Raw genomic sequence first — 24,812 nt, forward strand, 5'->3', positions numbered from 1 at the left:
AAGCCAGAAAGAGGGCTCTCACCAGGAACCAAATCTGCTGGCACCTTGATCATGGAGTTCTTAGTCTCCAGAACTTTAAGACATGAATGCCTATCAGTTAAGCAAAAATAAATAAATAAAAAATAAAATTAAAGTAAGCCATCCTTTTGTTTTAGCACCTCTTTTTTTCCCTTTGGTTTGATATCCCTCAGCTCGTCTGTAGGTTAACTGTTCACTTAAAGACTTTTCCTTTCAGCTGACGGTGGAATCATTTATTGTGTCTTTCTGCTAATTCCATATTATTTCTCAGCACCAACCGCATATAGGGGACTTTGGTAAAATGTATTTTTTCAGTTAAGGTGATTATTGGATATTTTCTGGAACTAACCAAAAATTGATTTTTATGAAAAATGAACAAAGAATGATCTGTATTTGAAAAGAGGTATAAATGTTTTTGATAGTGCTGGCTTTTATGAAACTGTATTTTGTTGCTGAAGTAATTTCTTTTGAAACCAGAATAAATATTATCAATGTCACTAACAAGGAACTACTGCACTCCTTCGACCTTCCAAAGGCAGTTTGCCTTGAATTCTCACCAAAAAACACTGTCCTGGCAGCCTGGCAGCCTTATACTAGTAAGTATTTTCCCTTATTTTAAGAAGTATGTTCTAATTATGTTGATATTGTTAAGTAAATATTTAATAGTTCCTTGTTCAATTGTAAACCTCCTGAGTTTGTTCTTCCCAGAGGCATGGACTGTAATGAATCTTCTTTTTCCAAGAAAACAGAAGGGAAATTTAGAATCAAGAGTGCTTTTGTGTGTAACTGTATATAATTGTGAGTGACTTACAGATACAAGGTTTCATAAGAAAATTTCATCCACTTAACAGCAAACCCTGTCAACCCTAATAAATAAGAAATCTCTTAAGTATTCTTAAAATCTATAATAATTAACTCATTTCAGAAATGCTGAAATTTAGCTTAGACTGCTATCATATTATTATGGCTTTAGGAATGGATAAGTAAATACATAATTAAAGATAGTGCAGAAAGTTTATTGAAAGCAACTCCCGTACTTGATCTGTATAATCTTGTTCAAGAGTTTTCTAAGAATGAAATCTTTTTTTACTAGTGTTAGGAGACAATTACTATTAAAAGCTTTATTTTTATTGCAGCTTCTAAAGATGGCACAGCTGGGGTTCCCAACCTACAACTCTATGATGTGAAAACTGGGACATGTTTGAAGTCTTTCATCCAGAAAAAGATGCAAAATTGGTAAATAAATGCTTTAAAATACTTACTATTTACAAAGTATCTTAAATATTTTTATTATATAATACTTATTTCTTTGGTATTGGTTTAGAAAATAACTTGTCAGACCAAAATCTGGATCTTTAAGGATTTTGTGTGTAGGAATGTAATAAACACTTGATCTTTCTTTTGTTTAGTATTTGACTGAAAAGGAATAATACTTTTCTATTACATATGCTAACTAAAACTATTATTTACTGACTTAACATCTTAAGTAATTTTCCTTAAATAGTAAGCAATATCACAAACTTTAGCATGTTAACATGTGATGTTACATTCTATCTAAAATTTTTTTATATTCTTTCTTTTCAATGTAGGTGTCTGTCGTGGTCAGAAGATGAAACTATTTGTGCCCGAAATGTTAACAATGAAGTTCATTTCTTTGAAAATAACAATTTCAGTATGGAAAGATTTATGAAATAATTTTATAATTTATTATAAATGTATATAGTTTTTATTGTTTTATATGGTATCATAGTGTTATCCAAAATACTGTTACTATATTAATATTAATCATTACTCTATATTAACATATACTATGTATAAGCATAAGATATATTTTAATAATTGCTGTTATATTAATTCATTTGGATAACTTATGATAAACCTAAATGCTAGGGAAGTTTTATACCACAAAGTTTTTTTTATAATAACTTCTTATTATCTAAATTTTTATTAGACTATGACATTGAAACATCTTCCTGAATTTATTTGCTATTGAAATTATGTGATACAAATAAATGTTTTATTGTGTAGAACTTAAACACATAATTAGATATCTAGTCCCAATGATTGTCAAGCCATTGCCAGTCCTACCTCGTCCATACATCCATCCATCTTCCATCGCTCGTACTCTGCTACCGAAGTCCTAGAGAGCACATAGTTTTACTTGTAAATATTTCAGTATGTATCTCAGATTAGGACTCTTAATTTTTTTAACTTAGTCAAAATACCATTATCACAGATTATAAAATATCTATTCATTGTTAAATTTCTAATAATTGCTAATGTTATAATTACCATATTTTAAAACTCAGGATCTAGGTAAGGTTTCTCACATTACAATTTAAACTACAGTTTCCCCCTCCATCTCTTTTTTCCCTCTTGCAGTTTATTAGTTAAACAAGGTTACTTGTCATATATATTTTCCCATGGTTTGAATTGTATCCATCCTATATTTAACATGTTCATCTAACCCCTGTAAGTAACTATTGAGTTGGCCAAAAAGTCCATTTCGTTTTTTCCATAAAATAAAAGATGCATTTTTCATTTTCACCAATAACTTTATTGATTTGAATATTTTGAGTATGTCGGCTATCTCCTGCTATTGGTGTCTAGTGGGTAGAGGCCAGTGATGCTGCTAAACATCTTCCAGTGTCTAAGACAGCCCCACAGCAAAGAATTATTTGGCCAAAATGGCAGTAGTATAAAAAAACTACACAAACCACTTTTGACAAGTTTGATCAGTCACAGCACCTTCTCTATACACTGCAAAAATCTTCTTTTGCATTTCAGTAGTGTTTTTACCTTCCTTGAAATAATAAAGCATAAAATGCTGAAAATGTTGCACATTTTCTGCCATCTTCAGTATTAAAATGTCTGTACAAAAATTCAATTTTGATACGTTTTTATTTTTTAATTGTTTATTCTATTACAGCTGTCCTTGATGCCCGTCACCCAGCCCACTCCTCTAGCCCATAGTCAATCCCCTCTCCACTGTCCGTGTCCATGCGTCATCATTCATGCATATTTGACTGTTCCTTTCCCCTACTTCCACCATTCCACTGCCCCCCGCCCCCCGACAACACACACACACAGCTATCAGTCTATTCCGTTTACAAGTCTGGTTCTATTTTTCTTGTTAGTTTATTTTGTTCATTAGATTTCGGTTATAAGAGAGGTCATATGGATTTGTGTTTTGCCTATTGGCTTATTTCACTTAGCATCATAATCTCCAGTTCCATCCATGCTGTCGCAAAAGGTAGGACAGTATGGATGGTGGGACTTCCTTCTTTCTGCTGCATAGTATTCCATTGTGTAACTGTACCACAGTTTTTTAATCCATTCATCTACTCATGGGCATTTGGGCTGTGTACAGCACTTAGCTACTGTAAACAGCTCTGCTATGAATATAGGGATGTATAAGTTCTTTTGAATTGGTGTTTCAGGATTCTTATGATATATTCCCAGCTGTGGATTTGCTGGGTCACAAGGAAGTTACATTTTTAATTTTTTGAGGAAATTCCATACTGTTTTACACAGTGGCTGCACTAGTCTGCACTCCCACCAACAGTGCACTAGGGTTCCCTTTTCGTCACCTCCTCATTAGCGTTTGTTGATTTATTCGTGATAGCCATTCTGGCAGGTGTGAGGTGATATTTCATTGTGGTTTTAATATGCAACTTTCTGGTGGCTAGTGATGTTGAACATTTTTTTCATATGTCTATGGGCCATCTGTGTGTCCTCCTTGGAGAAGTGTCTATGCATGCCTTTTTGCCCATTTTTTAATTGGATTGTTTGTCTTTCTGGTGTTGAGTCATATGAGTTCTTTATATATTTTGGAGATTAAACCCTTGTCTGATGTATCATTGGCAAATATGTTCTCCCATTCAGTTGGTTCCCTTTTTATTTTGATGATGGTTTCTTTGTGAAGAGACTTTTTAATTTGATGTAGTCCCATTTGTTTATTTTTTCCTTTATTTTCTTTGCTCTAGGAGATATATTGGCAAAAATATTGCTACATAGGATGTCTAAAATTTTACCGCCTATGTTTTCTGCTGGGACTTTTATGGTATCATGGCTTATATTTAAGTCCTTTATCCATTTTGACTTTATTCTAGTGTATAGTGTAAGTTGGTGGTCTAGTTTCATTTTTTGCATTTTTTTACCAATCCAGTACCAGTCCAGCTCTCCCAACACCATTTATTGAAGAGGCTATTTTTACTCCATTGTATGCTTCTGCCCCCTTTGTCAGATATTGATTGACCATAGAGACGTGGGTTTATGTCTGAGCTCTTTATTCTGTTCTATGATTTTTTTTTTTAATACACAGTGATATGATAGGTGTCACAATACAATCTAACAAAATTGTTTCAAATAAAGTTAAAGACAACTAGCTAGTTCTAGAGCCATTGTATGGAAAAACCAAAGAAACTTTTTGGCCAACCCAATAATTTGGATCTAAGGTTGGTCAGCTTCAGGTTCTTCCTTTCTGGGGGAGATGAGGATAAGACTACATCATAAGGCAGTGTTGAATTTTTTTTTTTTAATCAAGAAACACATACTGCTGTCTTACTGTCTTGAATTTTGTAGGGGCTTAGTTGACATTCATGTGCAATGTCTAGATCCATTATTTCTTGGTTGTGAATTAGTGATATTCTGATTCCTCTCTCATGTATTCATGTACTTCTATAAAGAGAAATTTTCTTTTTTTTTAAATGTTTTGTTTTTTTATTTTTAGGCAGAGGGGAAGGGAAGGAGAAAGGGAGAAAAACATCAATGTGTGATTGCCTCTTATGCGGCCCTTACTGGGGACCTGGCCAGCAGCCCAGGCGTGTGCCAACTGGGAATCGAACCGCAACTCTGGTTTGCAGGCTGGTGCTCAGTCCACTGAGCTACACCAGCCAGGGCGAGAAATTTTCTCATCTATGATTTTGTAACCTGGCAGTACCATTTACATGGGAAACGCAGGGTATTTCCCTACATCACTTTTAATATAATGAGTTCTTTCTTTAACAGTCTTCATTGCAACCAATTAACTTCCCCTCCCCAACTCCATCTTTATGAACTGTGGATTTAAATCTATATGATGTGTTTCAACCCATTGCTATTATTCTTTTTGATGCTCTAATTATCCCATCATTGGTCAATTAGTCTTAAATGACTTTTTTGCTATATGGTAAGACAAGCTGTTCTAAGATTATTTTGTATTTTATTTCCTGCTACACACCTAGAATAAGTCAATTCCTATAGACATTCTAGTTCCCTTTAGTGGAAAATGGTATTTAGAGACCGCAGTTTGCGGGTAGGGGGTTTTTATTGCTACTGTGTTGATTATTGTTTCTAGGTGTTTTGTTTTGTTTTGTGTTGATCTTATATTTGTATTGCCTTTTGCCGACACCAGGAATCCTGATTCTTTGGGATACCAGGGGTGACGGTTTGAGAATATCACATTCACATAATTATTCATTTGCTTTGTTAGTTATTAACCACATAGAATTCTAAGAATACTAATAATTCTTAGAATACTAACAGTACTACCAATAGCATCATCACTGAAAATAGTTTCAAGAAAAGGTTTTACAGTTCCTTTTGTTCTTAGTGTATCCATTAGTGACTCTACACTTTTGACTATATTAAAGTAAAACAGGAATTGGTAACTGTTCACAAGTACCAAAGGTGGCATGCAGGCTCATTTTAAGCACCATTCACATAATCATAGCTGTATACTTATTTTCCTGCTTTTGAGACTCATTCCAGCCCCCACTGCCTTGGGGTTCACTTGCTGGCCTGTCTTACTACTTGCCTGTTTGTGAGGATGCCGAAAGGAGGGGCGCAAGTTTTGCAGTTTGGTGTGCTATTTTTGAACAGCTATTTGATCTCTGAATTTGAACAAAGGAGATATAATAGCTCCTGATCCCATTAACTAAGTGAGCAATATTGTTTAAAATATGGGTTCTGACTGCCTGGAATAGCAATTGTAATCAATAAATATCAGCCATTTGTACTCTTGTGATCATTATTGTCATGTAATTAGTTATAGAATATTTATGTACACATTCTATATTAGCAGACTAAAGTCATCTTTACCTTCTATTGGACTCTGAAACTACTTCATTTCAGAGGTTGAAGGAAGGAGAATTGACATTTATTGAATACCTACCATGGCCTGGCACTAATATCAATCATTGGAAATTAGCTGTATAATCTCATTATTTGCCTAAGTTCACACAGCTAGTGACTGAGTAGGAGTTCAGGGGTAGTTCTGTCTTGTTCCCATCCCATGCTTTTTACACTATGTGGCTCTGCCTCCCCTACATGAACAGTATTGAACTTGAACTGCAATGAACAGTATTAGTACATAGTTACATTAACTTTCTATAATATATTCAGAATTTAACATACCACTATTAGCGTCTCTCATCAATCTGACATCATTTACTTGTTTTTTAGACACAATTGCAAATAAATTGCATCTGCAAAAAGTTAATGATTTTGTGTTATCACCTGGACCCCAACCATACAAGGTAATTGCTATATTTTTGTTTGTTCATGTGGAATATTATAAGATTAGCCTTTTTCTTAGTTTTTAGTGATGTCCCTCTTAATTTATATGCTTCAAAAAATTAAATGATTTATGTCTGTGTGTCTTAGGTGGCTGTTTATGTTCCAGGAAGTAAGGGTGCACCTTCATTTGTTAGATTATATCAATACCCCAACTTCGATGGACCTCATGCAGCTTTAGCCAATAAAAGTTTCTTTAAGGCGGATAAGGTTACAATGCTGTGGAATAAAAAGGGTAGGATAAATATGTTTTATCTCATTTTGTTTATCAAGAACTGGTTTAGACTTATATTCTTATGTGTACAGGGGAAAAAGTATTGATGCTTATTTAAAGAAAATTTACACGGCTCTGTTACATTGTTTAATATATTTTTTTATCACCTGTAGGTTAATTTATGTTTTAAATCTAATTAAAAGTTTTTACTGTTATAGCTACTGCTGTGTTGGTAATAGCGAGTACAGATGTTGACAAAACAGGAGCTTCCTACTATGGGGAACAAACACTGCATTACATTGCAACAAATGGAGAAAGTGCTGTAGTACAATTACGTGAGTATTTCAGTGGTCTTCCTTTGATTAAAAACAATGAGAGTAAAAAAAGATGATAGAATCTAAATTCTTGATCAGGTGATAAAACTCAACATATTTTATAACCTTTAAGATAAAATTTCTCTTAATTAAGAAACTTTACAGTTACCCCCAAATATCCTATTAGTTAATTTAGTTATGCTAGTAGGAAACTCACTGAATGAGGCAATTCTATTGTCGTGGTTCCTTTGGGACTAATTTAACTTATTAGGATAAGTTGATCTAGTGAGTTTAGCACTATCTTCAGAACTGAAGAATGTTAGCACTTCATCTTTTGTTTTAATGAGCTAAATTAACTAAAATAATACAGTTTTAAAATTCTGGCAACTCCCTAATTTTTTCATTTTTAATTGAACTTGTAAAAACAAAACAAAATTATGTATTCTCTAGAAGTTGGAAACAAAACAAGGATGACTTCCCTTTCCACTATTTACCGTTCTGAAAGATCTAGTCAGTGTGACTGATCAAAAGATAAAGTATACACTTTTAAAAGGACAGAACAAAATCATCTCTGCTAATAGATGAAGTATTAACAACAGCCACTTAAAAAAAAACATAATGGAAGGAAAGATTTCATATATAGCAACAAAAAAACAAGAAATAGTATAGGTCTGTTGGGAAGCAAAAACTTCTGAGAAACAAACTCAGACCTTTAATAAGAATTTTATGAAGATGTCATTACTCTCCAAATTCATCTAAAAATGAAATTAAAATGCCAATAGATTTGCTTTAGCTAGGAAGCTGATTCTAAAGTTTACTGAAAAATAAACATGGAAGAATGTTTTGCAAACTGCAAAAGAAGAGTAGGCTGAGGGAATTCTGACAGTACTAGATACTAAAATGTAACACAGTTGAAATCAAGACGCTTTGTTTCTGGCTGGTAATAAGTCAGTGAAACAGAACAGAATCCAAAAAGAGATCCAGACTTCCATAGCTGCTGCTGTATAACAAAGTCAGCACTTGAATCAATGGTGGAAAATATTGACTTTTTAAAAATATATGGTAAACTAGCTATTTGAAACAAAAAGTTAATAATGCTGCCTCAACATCAAAATAAAATGCAATTGAGCCAAAAACATATACCTAAATCTACAGAACTAAAAGCAGATGTTCAAGATTATTTTTTTCCTAATCTCAAAGTAGAAAAAAACTTTCTAAATAAGGCAGAAGTCATAAAGGAAAAATGATATATTTTAATACATAAAAATTACAGATTTCTACATTAGGGGAAGAAAAGAGTTCATAAATTAAGCCAAACAAAAAAATGGGGGAAAGTATTTTTAGACGGGATGAATCTGAGAAAAAGTGAGTTTTGTTAATATATCAAAGACGTCAATAAAAGACCAATAACTGAAGAGAAAAATAGTCATGAGACAGTAAAAAATAGTCCACAGAAAAAGAAATGAAATTAGGTATAAATATATTTAAAAGGTGCTTAGTTTATAGTATAAGAAATAGAAAGGAAAACAAGATATAGTTTTTCACCTCAGTAGGTTAGCAAAGGTAGATAGGAGTGAGAGTGAGCAGAACTCTGTATTGTCAAAAATTACTGATAGTATAAATTGGTACAACTTCTTTGAAGAATATTTTGGTGGTATGTCACCAAGTGAATGTATGCACCCTTTGACCAGGCAGTTTTACTTCTACAGATTTGTCTGTGACCACTCACAGTGGAGAATATATATAAAGGTTTGCAATAGAATACAGTGCAACTGAAAAAGTATAGGGCAGATTATAATGTACTTATGTGGAAAAATCTCCAAGACAGAATATTAAAATGAAACAACAGAAGTGTAGAACTTTGGGGGTTTTGTATGTGTTTAGGAGAGAGAGACTTAATTTCAACAAAAATAGTCTGAAAGTATATGCAAGAAATACACCAGATGGTTGCCTTTGTGGGGCAGGGGTGTCCAACCGCATGTGGCCCAGGGTGACTATGAATGTGGCCCAACACAGAATCATAAACTTACTTAAAACTTTTTTTTTTTTTTTTTGCTCATCATTTTTTGTTAGTGTTTGTATATTTAATGTGTGGCCCAAAACAATGCTTCTTCCAATGTGGCCCAGAGATGCCAAAAGGTTGGACACCTCTTGTAGAGGGACTTATTTTTGTGGCATGTTTTTTTATATAGTTTATATTTTTATTACTATGTGCATATACTACCTAGTTTAATAAAAACTAGTTTGTTAATAACTAGTGGTATATAACCTATACTACTATGAGCCCACATCGCGAAAATGTAAAAGAAATTAAGATTTATTAGGGGTTCTTAAATAAATTTATGATTATACATTAATTTCCATAGTATATCATGTAAAAATATTTTAATTTTAACATACCATGAAATTTTTGGCTATTTTTTACTTTTTGACATGTTTGAGTGTTACGTAATTATATTTTATGTTAATAAATATTAATATTCATATAAATCTGTATTGCTAATTTGGGTTTTATATTATTTTTCTAGCAAAAAATGGCCCCATTTATGATGTAGTTTGGAATTCTAGCTCTACTGAGTTTTGTGCTGTTTATGGTTTTATGCCTGCCAAAGCAACAATTTTCAACTTGAAATGTGATCCTGTGTTTGATTTTGGAACTGGTCCTCGTAATGCAGCCTACTATAGCCCTCATGGACATATATTAGTTCTGGCTGGATTTGGAAATCTAAGGGGACAAATGGAAGTGTGGGATGTTAAAAACTACAAACTCATTTCTAAACCAGTGGCCTCCGATTCTACATATTTTGCGTGGTGCCCAGATGGTGAGCATATTCTAACAGCCACGTGTGCTCCCAGGTTACGTGTTAATAATGGGTACAAGATTTGGCATTACACTGGCTCCGTCTTACACAAGTATGATGTGCCATCAAATGGAGAATTATGGCAGGTCTCTTGGCAGCCATTTTTAGATGGAATATTTCCAGCAAAAAAAATAACTTACCAAGCAGTTCCAAGTGACGTATCCAGTGAAGAACCTAAAGCTGCAACAGCTTATAGACCCCCAGCTTTAAGAAATAAACCAATCACCAATTCTAAACTGGTAAGTCAAGTTTTACTACTTTGGTAGGAAACGGTTTTCAGTGTCTGGAGTCCTCTAGACCTTTTTTTTCCTCAGGGATGTTCTCATGTTACTTAGTACCTGATTAGAATATAAACTCAAGGGTAGAAACCATGAAGAACGTATTGCTGAAAATGGTGAACAGCTCCTATTAAGTTGACAAAGAGGTTAATTTGAAACAATTCACATTTTGCATGTCTGAGAAAGATAATGAGTATAGCCTACTGGCTTTGTAGATCATGGGCTCCAATTCAAATGCCTCTCAGGTTAGGCTGGTAACGTAAGGCAGTGGTGACTGGGAGAGAACGGTGGCGTGAAGAGAGCATGCCCTCCTTAAAGGCCATAACAGCTCCACGGCCGCCACTCATTGTTTCCATAGGAGATTTTAGGCCCACTTTGCCGAAATATTTTATTTTTCAAGCCTAGATGTTTATGTAAAATTTCTTTATTTCTAAATACTGTTGCTCAAACAGGTTTGCCGTCCTTAGGCCATCAGTTTCTACCTCTGTTGTAAAGTTATTACCAGAGTACTGGCCAGATTCTTATCTGCTTTAAAATGTTAGCATTTCAGGGCTCAACTCAGGAGGAAGCATTTATAAATGACTTGAGTTTCTGGGATGATGTTAAGGAGTAAAGTTGCTCTGTAAAGTCTTTCTATTATTTATTAGAAAGGTGGCAATACAATAGGCGTAAACTAGAACTGGCCCAGGTAAACAGGATATATAGTTACTTAATTATTAGGCACTCAAGGAAGTAAATACTTTTTAAAAGGATAAAATGTTCACCCTGGTTGGTGTCGCTCTGCAGATTGAATACAGGCCTGAGAACCAAAGGGTCACCATTTCTATTCCCAGTCAGGGCACACACCTAGGTTGCAGGCCAGGTCCCCAGCAGGGGGCATGTGAGAGGCAACCACTCATTGATGTTTCTCTCCCTCTCTCCCCTCCTCTCTCTAAAAATAAATAAGTAAAATCTTTTAAAAAAAGGATAAAATATTCCTATGCCTTCCTTGTTCCACTCCGAATCCTCTCAAAACAAAATAACAACCTTCCTATTCCTTAAAATGTAGCAGTGGTCTGCAACTTCTTGAAATGTTCTGTTTAAACATCTTTGTTATATTAAGTTGTTTAGTAAATATATATAAAAACTTATTTAACAAATTAAGCCCTATTTATGATATTTTATTAGCTCAAAAAAGAAAGTATATTGTAGTCTTTAAATTTGTCCCATGTATATTGAAATATTTCTTACCTAATATAAAAACAAGAGTAATCTTGACCTATCCTGTTTTCTAAATCTGCGTAAGATAGCACAAGAGGAAGAAATTATGAATTAGTGTATAGTCTTATTTTTTGATCCATAAAACTAGTTTGTTTTGGTGGAGGAAGGTAGAGAAATTAATGTAGAAAGATTATAGTTTGAAAATGGTGATAAAAGTAGGTAAGAACTTAAAACCAAAATTTTTTAACATTTAAGGTTTTCACTAAGTTTTTGCTTTTGTATGTGACAAAAGCAAATTATGTGATCCTAACAAATCATTTTAGTCAAAGTAACCACTAATTAGAAATTTTTGTTTGTATCTAATTCCAGAAATTAGATAAATGACAAAGAAAAATACTGTCAAGAAATTACTAGAAACAAAGATGTTCTAGTCGATCATTTCACAAACGAGGGGGAGCTACATAGCAGAAGGAAAAAAAAGAGGAGTTGGGATTTTTCCCTTGAAGAAGAAAATTACTTTTTTAATAAGTAAAAATGTATATATAAATTATACTTAGAAAGTATTTCTTGGCTTTCCAAAAAACCTTCACTTCTATTTTATGTTTATCAAAAACTCACATAATAATTGATATAACTGAAGAAACAAATTTTATTAGTAATAATGAAATTATGTACAATGGACACATAGTATTACAGACAGAAAAGCTCATGATGTATAGTAGTTGTGTCGTTTTTGTTTTTTGTTTTTTTTTTGTCTTAAATGAAAGTCTGTCAGTGGCTATGTGGTGCTTATGGTGTGGAAGAGGTTTGTTACTCAGTCTCTCTTGCATCATTTTTAATTGCTTTGTTGTTTTTGGAAGTTCTCATTAGTAGAAACTTTGAGCCAGAGCACAGCACTGTAGAAGAGCCCACTATTGAAAGAATTTTGATGTATAAAAATAATGTTCAGCACATATTAGGATGTCTTAACTCACATTGTATGCAGTGGAGACCAAAAAAGAGGAAGAGACAGAGGCTTGCTCTCCAATTTTCTCTGTTCTACAATGTGGTTTTTTATATACAGGGTGGGGCAAAATTAGGTTTACAGTTCATATGGAAAATAATACAATAATTAATAAATAGTAACTCAAGAATAAACGCTGTGTTTTGGGTACTCAAAACTACTTTTGCCCCACCCTATATTCCGTTGATTCAAGTAGGATATGTATGGACACAGAACTTTGATGACCTGAAATAATGCAACTGCTAATATAACATCACTGTAGTTTCTTATTTATGCCTCTGTATCGTAAATGTTTGAGCCCTGCCCATTTCCTCATAGCACTACAAATATAACACAGTTCTGAGACCTAGTAATCAAGAAACTTCATGGAAATCTGATCCTTTTGATGTGCCAAGTGTAACAGAGTCTAAGAGACAGTTAACACTAAGCTAATAACAATGCAGAGAGAATCAATTAGTAGAGGAATTTTTTTGTTTAAGGTGAGAACATTTCCATTCTACTCTTAGCAAATTTCATATACAATACAATATTATTTACCACAATCACCATGTTCTACATTAGATGCTTCTGGATTCTATACTTAATTCTCCCTCTTTCTGTTGTGGAATATAGTTGATAGATGGTTATATAAATATCCGATTATGGAAATTATTGTCTATTTTTGTTGTATAATCTGGTAAGCTATTTAGGTTTTTGTAAGCCACTTCATTATGTTAATCCTGGATTTATAGTTATGCAGTTACTTATTCCTTTCTATTTGATGTACTTTTCTGTTTTGGTTTTTCTATTTGCTTTTATTTTTATCTTCTAACCCCTGATTTTGGAAGTAAAAAAACTAGAAAATAGCCCTAGCCAGGTGGCTTGGTTGGTTGGAGCATCATCCTGTACCCCGAAAGACTGCAGGTTCAATTCCCAGTCGGGGCACACACCTAGGTTGAAGGTTTGATCCCTGGTCAGGGAGCATACGGGAGGCAACCAGCTGATGCTTCTCTCTCTCTCTCTCTCTCTCTCTCTCTCTCTCTCCCGCCCTCTCTCCCCCTTCCCCCCTCCCCCCACCCCTGCCTTTTCCTCTCTCTCTCTCATTTTAAAATCAATAAACATATCAGGTGAGGGTTTTCTAAAAAAAGATCTAGCAAGTAATTCTTAGTGCAAAGAAAATAAATAAGGAAACTGGCTTTCTGTTGGCAGTAGTCAGATCCAAAAAGATTGCAGAAGAAACTATTTATTGTTGGTATCTAATTCCATAAGAATCCTGTGTCAGTAGTAATACTTAAAAAAATTCCATTGTTTAAACAAAACTGAAGTGAATTTTGCCAGCTCTTATGTAAGATATATCTATGAGTAGGAAGATCCTCATTAAATCTATCCTGAAGTTGGAATGTGCCTACTTCTAATTAGGGTTGTGAAATCTTTGCTGGTGATCTTAAGTTTGATAAAATACATTTATCCCATATTAGCAAAATTTTGTAATTTGTTGTATGCGTTTTTAGAAACATGGACTCTATTTCAAAATCATTTATTTTACATTTTTCCATAGCATGAGGAGGAACCACCTCAGAATATGAAACCACAGCCAGGAAATGATAAGCCATTATCAAAAACAGCTCTTAAAAATCAAAGGAAACATGAAGCTAAGAAAGCTGCGAAGCAGGTATTAAAACAAAATAAATTAGCTTTAAGCCTTAAAGTTTTGTTGTCCTAAAGACTTTACTGTTATGTTATAAAGTGAAGTTGGAGTTAGACTTAGAATTTCTTTTGTGTTTGACTATGAATGTTAAAGTATTCTCATAAGACGAAATTAAGGAAACTAGCTCTGACCTTTAAACCTGAAACCCTAATTAGATTATGTAGTATGTTACCTGTATAGACCTTTGTGGCTTCAAAACTTTTTTGAAGTGGTAGAGTTTGCTTTCTTGAAAACATGTGTTTGTTAAAAGAGACAAAGTACATGAATATAAAGCCATTTTTTCCCTCGGTATTACATTACTATAGGAAATTATTCATTTAGGAGTCCAAATAGCAGAAGTACCCAAACAACGGGATTATTCTAAAGTAACTTTTATATGATTTTATAGTTTCAGAACCACACCACTATAATAATAGACAAGTTGCTGTCGCGTGTGGCTTATAGTGATAGTGAGACTTGCTGGGCTAAGACTTTCTGGTTAGTGAAGTCATGGTAACTACATATTGGAGATTCAAATAATGTGGTGTTGCTGGTAATACTTGAATTTTTTTGGTAGTTCTAGGTTGCTTATTTGTTTTGGTAGACAATTAACTGTTTTAAGGTGTAGAATTGTTTTATGCAACCATATTCTGCTAAAACCTGGGCTTAAAGAAAAAATCAGTGCGCTCTTTTGTAGTTAATAGATTTCATCCAGTAATATCTTTAAATAGTTCAGGTCTAGGTAATTATGAGCAAAGTAATATATTACTTTTATTAGACTTAGGTAAAAACAGGACATGTGCTTTTTTTCACCTTTATTGGTGGAGACCTCTGCTAGCCCTGAATGTTACAAATTAGTAGTATCTTTATAACTACTAGTAGGTAAGATTCCTTCTTATTTTTTTCATAGCTAATATAATTGACAAATAAAAATTTTAAAGTATACAACATGATGATTTGATATACATATATGTGATGAAAGGATTCCCACAATCAAGTTAATTGAATGTCCACCACCTCACACTATTTTTTGGGGGGTGAGAGCACTTGAAGTTCTATTCTCTCAGCAAACTTTACTGGTATAGTACAGTACTATCAACTATAATTACCATTTTCTACATTAGGTCCTTAGATACTACCTTACACCTGAAAGTTATATCAACCGTTTTATCAGCCTCTGCACTTCTTCTAACCACCATACTGCTATTTCTGAGTTTTGAGTTTTTTTAATTTCCACATATAAAGTGATACCATCCAGTATTTTATCTTTCTCTGTCTGGCTTATTTTACTTAGCATAATGCCCCTGGTTCATTATGTCGGTGCCAAACTCAGGATTTCTCTTTAAAAAATATACACATGCGCACGCACGTGCACACACACAGGTACACACATAGATACACACATACACACACACAGGGTCTGGCAGAAGTAAGGCCTGCTTGAGTATCGTTGGTAGGATAATAATATGGGTGTAATAATTTATAGTTTTAATTTGAACATTTCACCTAAAATGTCATATGGTGTGCTTGAGTGTGATAGAGTTATATTACAGAATTATGTGCTTATGATTTTTTAATAAAAGATTCTGTAATAAAAAAGGGGCGTTATTTGTTTTGGACCCTGTATATACACATGTGTGTGTGCGCGCACGTGTGTGTAAACTGTTTTTCATGCCTTGGCCATTGTGAATAATGCTGCATTAAACATGGGAGTATAGATATCTCTTTGAGATTTTGTTTCCTTTAGGTATGTACCCAAAAGTGCGGTAGCTGAGTCATATTATAGTTCTTTTTTTAATTTCTTTTTTAATTTAATGTTTTATTTTTAACTACAGTAGACATACCCTATTATATTAGTTTCAGGTGTACAACCCAGTGATTAGACATTGTGTAACTTACTAAGTGATCATCCTGGTAATCTTGCACCCGTCTGACACCATACATATTTATTAGAATATTATTGACTATATTCCTTATACTGTATTTTACATCCCTATGACTGTTTTGTAACAACCAATTTGTACTTCTTAATCACTTCACCTTTTCACCCAGCCCCCAACTCTCCTATTTGGCAACTATCAAAATGTTCTATCTATGAATCTGTTTCTGTTCTGCTTGTTCATTTATTTGGTTTTTAAAATTCAATTGTTGACAGATGTATTTATTGCCATTTTATTGTACATATTTTTATCTTTTTCTCATCTCCTTAAAAAAGACCCTTTAACATTTCATATAATGGTTTGATGGTGATGAGCTCCTGTAGCTTTTTCTTGTCTGGGAAGCTCTTTATCTGTCCTTCAATTTTAAATGATAACATGGCTGGGTACAGTAATCTTGGTTGTAGATCCTTTTCATCTCTTCCAAATCTCTTCTGACCTTCAAAGTTCCTTTTGAGTAATCAGGTGACAGTCTTATGGGGGCTCCCTTGTAGGTAACTAACTGCTTTCCTCTTGCTGCTTTTAAGATTCTGTCTTTGTCTTTAGCCTTTTCATTTTAATTATGATGTGTCTAGGTGTGGGTGTCCTTTGTTTCATCTTGTTTGTGACTCTCTGAATTTCCTAGATTTGTATGTCTATTTTCTTCACCAGGTTAAGGAACTTTTCTGTCATCATTTTTTCAAGTAAGTTTTCAATTTCTTGCTTTCTCTATTCTCTTTCTAGTACCCCCATGATGCACATGTTGCTACATTTAAAGTTGTCTCAGAGGCTCCTTATGTTATCCTCTTTTTTTTTTTATTCTTTTTTCTTTTTGCTGTCCTATTAGGTATTTTTTGCTTCCTTACATTTCAAATCACTGATTTGATTCTCAGCTTCATCTAGTCTTCTGTTGATTCTGTGTGAATTATTCTCCTTTTCAGTTAATGTATCCTTTACTTCTGACTGGTCCTTTTTATGCTGTTGAGGTTTTCACTGTAGGTTCATTGAGCATTCTTATAACCAGTGTTTTGAACTTTGCATCCAGTAGATTGTTTGTCTCCATTTTGTTTAGTTCTTTTTCTGGAGTTTTGTTCTTTCTTTTGGGCCATGTTTCTTTATCTCCTTATTTTGACAGCCTCCCTGTGTTTGTTTCTGTCTATTAGGTAGAGCTGCTATGCCCCCCAGGCTTGGTAGAGTGGCCTAATATAGTATGTGTCCTATAGTTCTAGTGGTACAGCCTCCACAATCACCCAAGCTGGGCACTTGAGTGGCATTCCCCATGCCCTCACATGGGCTGTGTATCCTCTCCTCTTGCATTTGAGCCTTGATTGCTGTTGGAACACGAATAGGAAGAATTTACTCCCATGCCAGTCAGCTGAGAGAATCAGCTGTGCCCATTAACCTCTGGCCACCATGGAGGATCAGCTGTTCAAAGGTCAACCTCACAGAGCAGGACTTACTTCAGCAGGTCTCTGGTGCCCACTGAGTCTGCCCCTTGAATGTGTTGCTTGTTGAGGTGATTTGGTGGTGGTGCTTCAGTGTTGTCTGAAGCTGTTCACTGAATGAGCTGGTTCTGGGACCCCCAGGAGGTGCAGGCCAAGGTCAGCCACTGCCTGTGTTCTGTCCCAGAGTCACCCAGTATGAACTACAAAGTGACCTGCAGATGGCTGCTACTTGTGCTGGGGTTTGGGTGGCCTAGGAGAGGCCAAGCTGTGAACCAAGACAGGCCGTTGCTCGTACCAGGCTGAGGCTACCTAGTGAGAGGTACGGGGCTCACTGAGGCCAGATGCGTATTTGAGAGGTTTTAGGAAAATAAGAAGCCATGAGCCAAGCCAAGCCATTCGTATAGAAAAGCCACAGGAAACACTGGGTGGGCCTGAAAGCTGGGTGGGGTGGGGGTCTCAGGGAATCACCAGGGCAGGGCGAACAGTGTTAGCTAGGTTGATGGAGACTTACATATGGCACCTTGCCTGCCAGCTCTGTGGGTGGTAGGGGCTGGAGGGGGCATATCAAAGAAACAGTAGCCTCTTCTAGCACTTCTGTCTTGGAGAAAGTTGCCCCCCATCCCCCAGCTCTTGCCTCGACACTGGACAATTCATTTCCTCCCTGTATGTCTGGTGCCCCTCAAGCTGCTGCCCCCATGCTGGAGCTCAGAGTAGTCTGCACAGGGCCACTTTAAGAGGAACCCTCTGGGACTGCAAGAGCCTCCATGTCCTTCAGCCTTATTCAGTCTGGCCTGTTTTTACAGCCAGAAGTTATGGGGACTTCTCTTCCTGGCACTGGAACCCTGGGCTGGGGGGGCCTGATGTGGAGCTGGGACCCCTCATTCTTCCAGGGGGACCTCCACAGCTGAGATGTCCCTCCCAATTTTCATCTACCACAATTTGGTTTGGAACCAGCCCATTCCATGTCTCCACCCCTGTTACCAGTCTCCATGTGGCTTCTCCCTTAATTTCCTAGTTGTAGGACTTCATTTGGCTTGATTTCAGGTAGCTCTGAATGATAGCTGCTATGTAGTTTAGTTGTAATTTTGATGTGCTGTGGGAAGAGGCCAGTATCATGTTCACCTACGGTACTACCCTGACTGGAAGCCCACCGCTCACACCTCACTGGGTCCCCTGGCCTTCTGGACCAGGCGTCAGCTGCTGTCTTCCTGGAGACGACAGTTTGTCAGTCTATTTTTAATTTCTTAAGGAGCCTCCATATTATTTTCCATAACAGTAGTACAAGACTCTCTCTAATAAGAGACTTAAGGGACTTCTGAAATCCATCTACTTTAGAATCCTATTCTGTAAGTGTTATTTCTTCCTTTTATCAGATATTTTCAACACAACTATCACTGGTACTGTGCTAAGGTGCCTTTGCAGTAAAATATTAGTTGTTTATTTTATGTGTTTTTCTGATAAAATTTGCATCAGAGTCATAGAATCAGTATCTCTTATTTATAAAAAATCAATATTAAACTATTTGGACTTTCTCAAAGAGAGCCTTTGTTGCTTTTTAAAAAAAAACAATTGGTGCCATTAATGTAAAACATAGTAATTACAAAAACAAACATCCATCTGCCCTACCCCATACAACCGTGCAGTCACCCACATGCTCTACACCAAAGATAATACTATTACTCTGTCATTTACAGAGTTGCTCTTTGTATGTTTTCCCAGTGATGGCAAAGGTTTTTCTTCTTGCAAGATAATCCTTTCTGTCAGCACTTTTGAAACAACTGGCTAGAGTTAGTAAAAGTTATGGCTTTGTGATAGAACAAAGGTAAATGGTCCATGACAGTAGCACCTTGACCACACTTTCTCAGCCTTGACTCCAAATTAAGTAACCAAAGACAAAGGAGTCAGATGCATATAATGTAGCAAATACTTTTATAAACTGGTGATGGTTTTATAAGCTTATCAACTGTACCAGAAAAGAATTGAAACTAAAAATTTAATTTTACCATATACATATTCCTTCCAGAGAATGACCAGAAGTATAATAATGCAGACATTTTAACTTATTCTTGGTTATTTAAAATATGACAGAAAATTAAATTTTGTTTTTCACCTAACTTTAATGGTTTTTTACACTTATAACATTAACCTTCGCTCTTAGTAGAAAAATTAATATTCTCAACTCATTATAAACAACTAATTTAAATTTTTTTAATCTGATGTCAGAAGTGAATTTTGATAGGCAAAGTCTCCTTTTATCTTCTCATTTTATATTATGAAAAATATCAGACTACATATTATCAGAAGTTACAGGCTTCTTAAGAGTAGAAACTAAATAGTTTCTAAGTACTTTTAAAGTGTTCAATAATGTGTTCTCACATAGAAAATAAGGAGTTAATTTTTGCTGCATTGGAGTGTACAAAAAAGTGCAACTCTGAGTAAGAGGTTTTGGAATCTTGAGGTCCTGTGTATTCCACTGGAAACTGTATGAAGAAGTAGAAGCCCTATTTTGATGGCAATAAAAACTTAAATAACTTCTTTCTCGTCAAAATGTATGTCTTGTCTTAAATACAAAAGGAATGTCATTCTTTTTCTCTTTCATTTATTTATGAAAGTAAAGCATATATTATGCTGAGGGCACAAGTAGACAGTGAACAAGGAAACCTCAGGTGCAGTCTGAAGGCTCGCATACGGCATTGGAGTATGGCTACGTGCCACATGCTGGGCAACTCGTCTGGGTCTTGGGAGGTGGGGGAATTTTCCAGGAAGCCAAAAGTGGAAGTAGGGTCAGCCAGGTCATTTGAAGGTATTCTAGGCACAAGGAAGAATAGTAAACACAAAGGCCAGGAAACAAGAGTTTATAGCCCCTTACAGTAAATAAAGGTGGTTCAGAATCAGTGGTACCTCCGTGAGAAGGGATGAAGTAGAAAGGTCATCAGAGGCCTGATCACATTGCAGACAATGTAGTATCCTTTTCGGGGGGGCGGGGGGGGAGTTTTCTGTGGCACTATGTTGCAAAATTAAATTGGACTGATTATAAATCTCTATGGGACTTGTCCTGTAGCATCATCCATTATATGTACTTGATCATGCATACTCAAGAGTTTTGGAGAATATCACAAGAGTGAAACTTCAAATACCTTAATTAGAAAAGCCTTCTCACATTCCAAAGCATCTGTATAATGGGCACCTCCCAAAATATCCAGAAATTTTGAATGCTTATTGGCTGATACAGAAACCACCCAGTTTGCTCTGTTAAGGTCATTGGTTTCTTTTCATTGTTTTTTTTTATTATATTCTAACATAATATTCTTAAAAACTTTTGTTATGTTACGTTAAATTATAGATCTACCAAAGTGTTCCCTATGACAGAGAGGAAAAACCTTTTAATTGTATCATTCTACTGTGACCTTTTTTAAGCTGCATTGTTTATCATGGGACAATGTCACATACTTTATGAGGCCTTCCATTCAGATCCTCTCTTTATATAAAACAGCATACAAGATAAAAATTACATTTTTGTTTCTTTATGTACCAAGGCTGTTTTAGTTGAAATACTTTGATATATAGAAAATTAAATTTTTGAAAATATTTCCTGCAGGAAGCAAGAAGTGAAAAAGGTCTAGATTTGGCACCTACTCCTGCGCCACAGAGCTCAGCACGAAATACTGTCTCTCAGTCAACCTCTGGAGACCCTGAGGTAGACAAAAAAATCAAGAACCTAAAGAAGGTGAGAGATTTAAATGCAAATCAAATGCGTTTTTTGAAGGAAATATGTAAGAATTATCTAAAGAAAAGTAATATTTAGATGGCTAAATGTAGGCATCTAAGAAGTTTATAGCAGTTCTCTTTGCTTTCTCACTGTGAAATCCTGTAATAGGAATGGCACTGATTTAAGTTCTAGTCACAAATGTCTAATAGCTATTAGTCTTTTTATTATTGATTTTTAGAGTAATAAGAAATACTATACATTTGCACAGAAATATGCTAAACTCTTTATACTTAGTATTTCATTAGACATATGTGAGACAGGTAGGAACAGAACTTTACCTCAGTTTTAAAGATGAGGAAACAGAAAAAGAAGTTTCTTAGTTTGTCAAATTGCAATGAGTTTGTGGAAATAAAACCAGGTCTCTAGAGCCCTTCCTAGGCTGCACTATTTAGTTTCCCTTTTTATGGAAGATTGGGTGGGTGGAGGAGGGCAAAGGGGGAAAAATTGGGACTACTGTAATAAAATAACAATTTAAAAAATCTTTAAAAAAAAAACCACAAAAACAATAGTTGCCCTTTAAGCCAAAGATGTCATCCAGGTACAATGAGGTGCTAAAATAATGGTGAAATTGGTTATATATTTATACATATATATTTACATACATATATGCATACGTATATTGGCCCAAAAGTCCATTTAGTTTCTTCCGTAAAATAAAAGACGCATTTTTCATTTTTACCAATAACTTTACTGATTTTTATATTTTGAGTGTATCGGCTATCTCCCATGTGGTATAATGTCAGTTGTTCTCAGTTAATGTCTGGATTTGATCACTATCAATATCAGCTGATCTACCTGACCATGGAGCATTGTATAGCAAGAAATCTCCAGCACGAAACTTCACAAACCACCTTTGACACATTCGATCAATTATAGCAATCTTCTCCTTACACTGCACAAATCTTTTTTTGTGTTTCAGTTGCATTTTTACCTTTCTTGAAATAAAGCATAATATGCTGAAAATGTTCTCTATATTCTTCTATCTACAATACTAAAATGGCTGCACAAAAATTCACCAATTCTGTTAAGTTTTTTTTAAATGCATGGCAATACAACAGCTGTCACAATACAATCTAACAAAATTGTTTCAAATGAAGCTAAAGACAACTAAGCATTACTAGAGCTATTTTACAGGGGGAAAAAAATTAACTTTTTGACCACCCCAATACATATATAACATTCCTTAAAAGCTCGGAATGTATTTTGTCAAATCCCATGGTCTTATTATTTTCAGAGCTGGAACTTATGTATGTATATATATGCGTATGTATTATTTTTACTGATTTTAGAAGAGAGGGGAAGGAAGAAAGAGAGAAATACCAATTTGTTGTTCCACTTATTGATGCATTCATTGGTTAATTCTTGTATGTGCCCTGACTAGAGATCCAAACTGCAACTTTGGTGTACCTGGACAACTCACTAACCAGACAGGGCTTACTTACTTATTTTGACATTTTTCAATTCAAGTTGACATTCAGTATTATATTAGTTTCAGCTGTATAACACAGAGGTTAGACATTTATATAACTTGTGAAATGGTTCTCTCCAATAAGTCTAGTACCCGTCTGACAACATGCTGTACTTTACATGTCCCTATGTTCTTAACATATCTAATTTTACATTTAATTTTAAAAAATAGTTTACCTTATCATTTTAACAGACTGTTCTTAATACAAATGTAAGATAATTGTTCTCCTTATTCAGGGTTCACATTCATATGATTGAGTTGTTGGTAAGGAAATTTACCGTATTTTGCTGTGTATAATGTGCACATTTTTGCCCAAATTTTTCAGGGAAAAATCAGGATGCACATTATAAATGGGTAGTACTAATTCTATATCTATATAAATGTTTTTAATTCTTTTATTTACACTTACGCATTAAAAGCGTAACTCTAGAAAGCAATAATGATATCCATATGCAAAATAATACCCTGTGAATACAATAATACCCTGTGAATGCCTGTGAAGCGGTTTCAACCAACTATTCAACAAAATGAAACTAAGATGTATTTTTATCCACAGAGTAAAATAGATGATGCCATTGTTATCCAGTTGATAACATAGATAATGCTAACTTTATATTTGAAGCTTAATATGTTCAAAATAAATTCTAAAATTCCTTTATAATACAAAGAATAAGTAAATATAAATAAATAAATAAATAAATGGACTAAAAAATTGAAAGATTTTTTCCCTGAAAGTTTGTGCCAAAAAATGTTGGGTGCACATTATACATGGGAGCACATTATATACAGCAGAATATGGTACATTCTAATATGACTTATTCTTCCTTCCCCTTTACTCATAATATATTTGATGTTTGCAGAAACTGAAAGCAATCGAACAATTGAAAGAACAAGCAGCAACTGGAAAACAGCTAGAAAAAAATCAGGTCTGCATTTTTTATTTGGGTTCATAGTCATGATTACCTTTTCCCCTTTGTATAATGAGCAATTGTTTAATTGGGCAAAAGAGCACATAGATCGTATAACTTCTTTTGGCATATAATTATATGCCCTTTTTTTTTAATGTTTTTACTCTTAGGGAAGGATGGGGAAACATGATATAGATCATAGTGAGTGAGAAAGTCATTATGTAAAATATGTATTAATGCCATTGCTGCTGAAAATAAGAGCAGTTATTATGTTAGACAAATATAAGATTCTCTTTCTTGTATATCTCAGGTTGCACTGGTCTTCTTTTGCCCCTTCCCCTCCCCCTTATCTCAGCACTTTTAAGCCCACGTATAGAATGGAAGATTTACTGGAACTGAAGGAATGCAGTAAGACAGCTCCTCTCCTTTGCCCCCTTGATTCATACCAGATAACAAATTAGAACTTGTTTCTAATCTGCAGTTTTAAATCTGTATTTACCAGTGGATCCAATAAAGTGTTAGAAATACTCTCTAAATATTTTATTCTTTACTATTTTGTCTATAGAGCCAATAATATTTCCTATTTAATAACTTCATTGTTTTAAATTTTTCTAGTTGGAGAAAATTCAAAAAGAAAAAGCCCTTCTCCAGGAGCTGGAAGATTTGGAATTGGGTATTTAAAGAGCCACAGAATATATGTTGGTTATCGGAAATTAGTGAAAACACATCTTCTATTAAGTTCATTGGTATATATGGAATATTCATGTGCCCACATTAACATCCAAGATTCTGTATATGCGTGAAATTATTTAATAATGCCAATTAAAATTGATTTTTGAATCCTGCATCTTATATCATGTTAACATATGATACAAAAAAGAGACACATGAATTTTCTAGCTAAGCTTGACAGATTGTAAGATAATGTCATTATTTTTTAGTAGGGGGCAGTATTTACCTATAAATGAATAAAGACGTTTTAAATTTAATCAATTTTGGCTTTGTTATAAGTTTCTTATTCAAGAAGTCCTTTATTAAATTAGAAGGCAAGTTTTGGAAAGTTGTCCTTTGAATTTATAATATGGTTTTCTTGATCAAAACTTTAAAGAAATCCTTAAAAATCAGGTTATAGTAAATGTCTTAAATTGTTACTATTTGTATTATTTGAAGTCAAGTTTTTCTTAGTTCTAAACTAAAT

At 34.5% G+C, this 24,812-nt stretch overlaps 1 protein-coding gene across 1 annotated transcript in view; it reads left to right on the forward strand.

The window, feature by feature from the left end:
• The window catches only part of EIF2A (eukaryotic translation initiation factor 2A), a 42,645-nt gene extending 18,052 nt beyond the window's left edge, over positions 1–24,593 (forward strand). Inside the window, exons 4-14 of the mRNA XM_054585206.1 lie at positions 496–614; positions 1,155–1,254; positions 1,608–1,690; positions 6,463–6,536; positions 6,664–6,808; positions 7,006–7,122; positions 9,630–10,201; positions 13,981–14,094; positions 21,069–21,197; positions 23,568–23,633; positions 24,231–24,593. Coding sequence (XP_054441181.1) covers positions 496–614; positions 1,155–1,254; positions 1,608–1,690; positions 6,463–6,536; positions 6,664–6,808; positions 7,006–7,122; positions 9,630–10,201; positions 13,981–14,094; positions 21,069–21,197; positions 23,568–23,633; positions 24,231–24,296 — 1,585 coding nt within the window. The 3' untranslated portion in view covers positions 24,297–24,593. The remainder of the gene's footprint in view (positions 1–495; positions 615–1,154; positions 1,255–1,607; positions 1,691–6,462; positions 6,537–6,663; positions 6,809–7,005; positions 7,123–9,629; positions 10,202–13,980; positions 14,095–21,068; positions 21,198–23,567; positions 23,634–24,230) is intronic.
• Positions 24,594–24,812: the final 219 nt, after the last annotated feature.

This window comes from Pteronotus mesoamericanus, unplaced genomic scaffold (assembly GCF_021234165.1).
Source record: "Pteronotus mesoamericanus isolate MK-2021 breed Mesoamerican mustached bat unplaced genomic scaffold, CSHL_Meso_final contig_82, whole genome shotgun sequence".
In the NCBI taxonomy this organism is placed as follows: domain Eukaryota; kingdom Metazoa; phylum Chordata; class Mammalia; order Chiroptera; family Mormoopidae; genus Pteronotus; species Pteronotus mesoamericanus.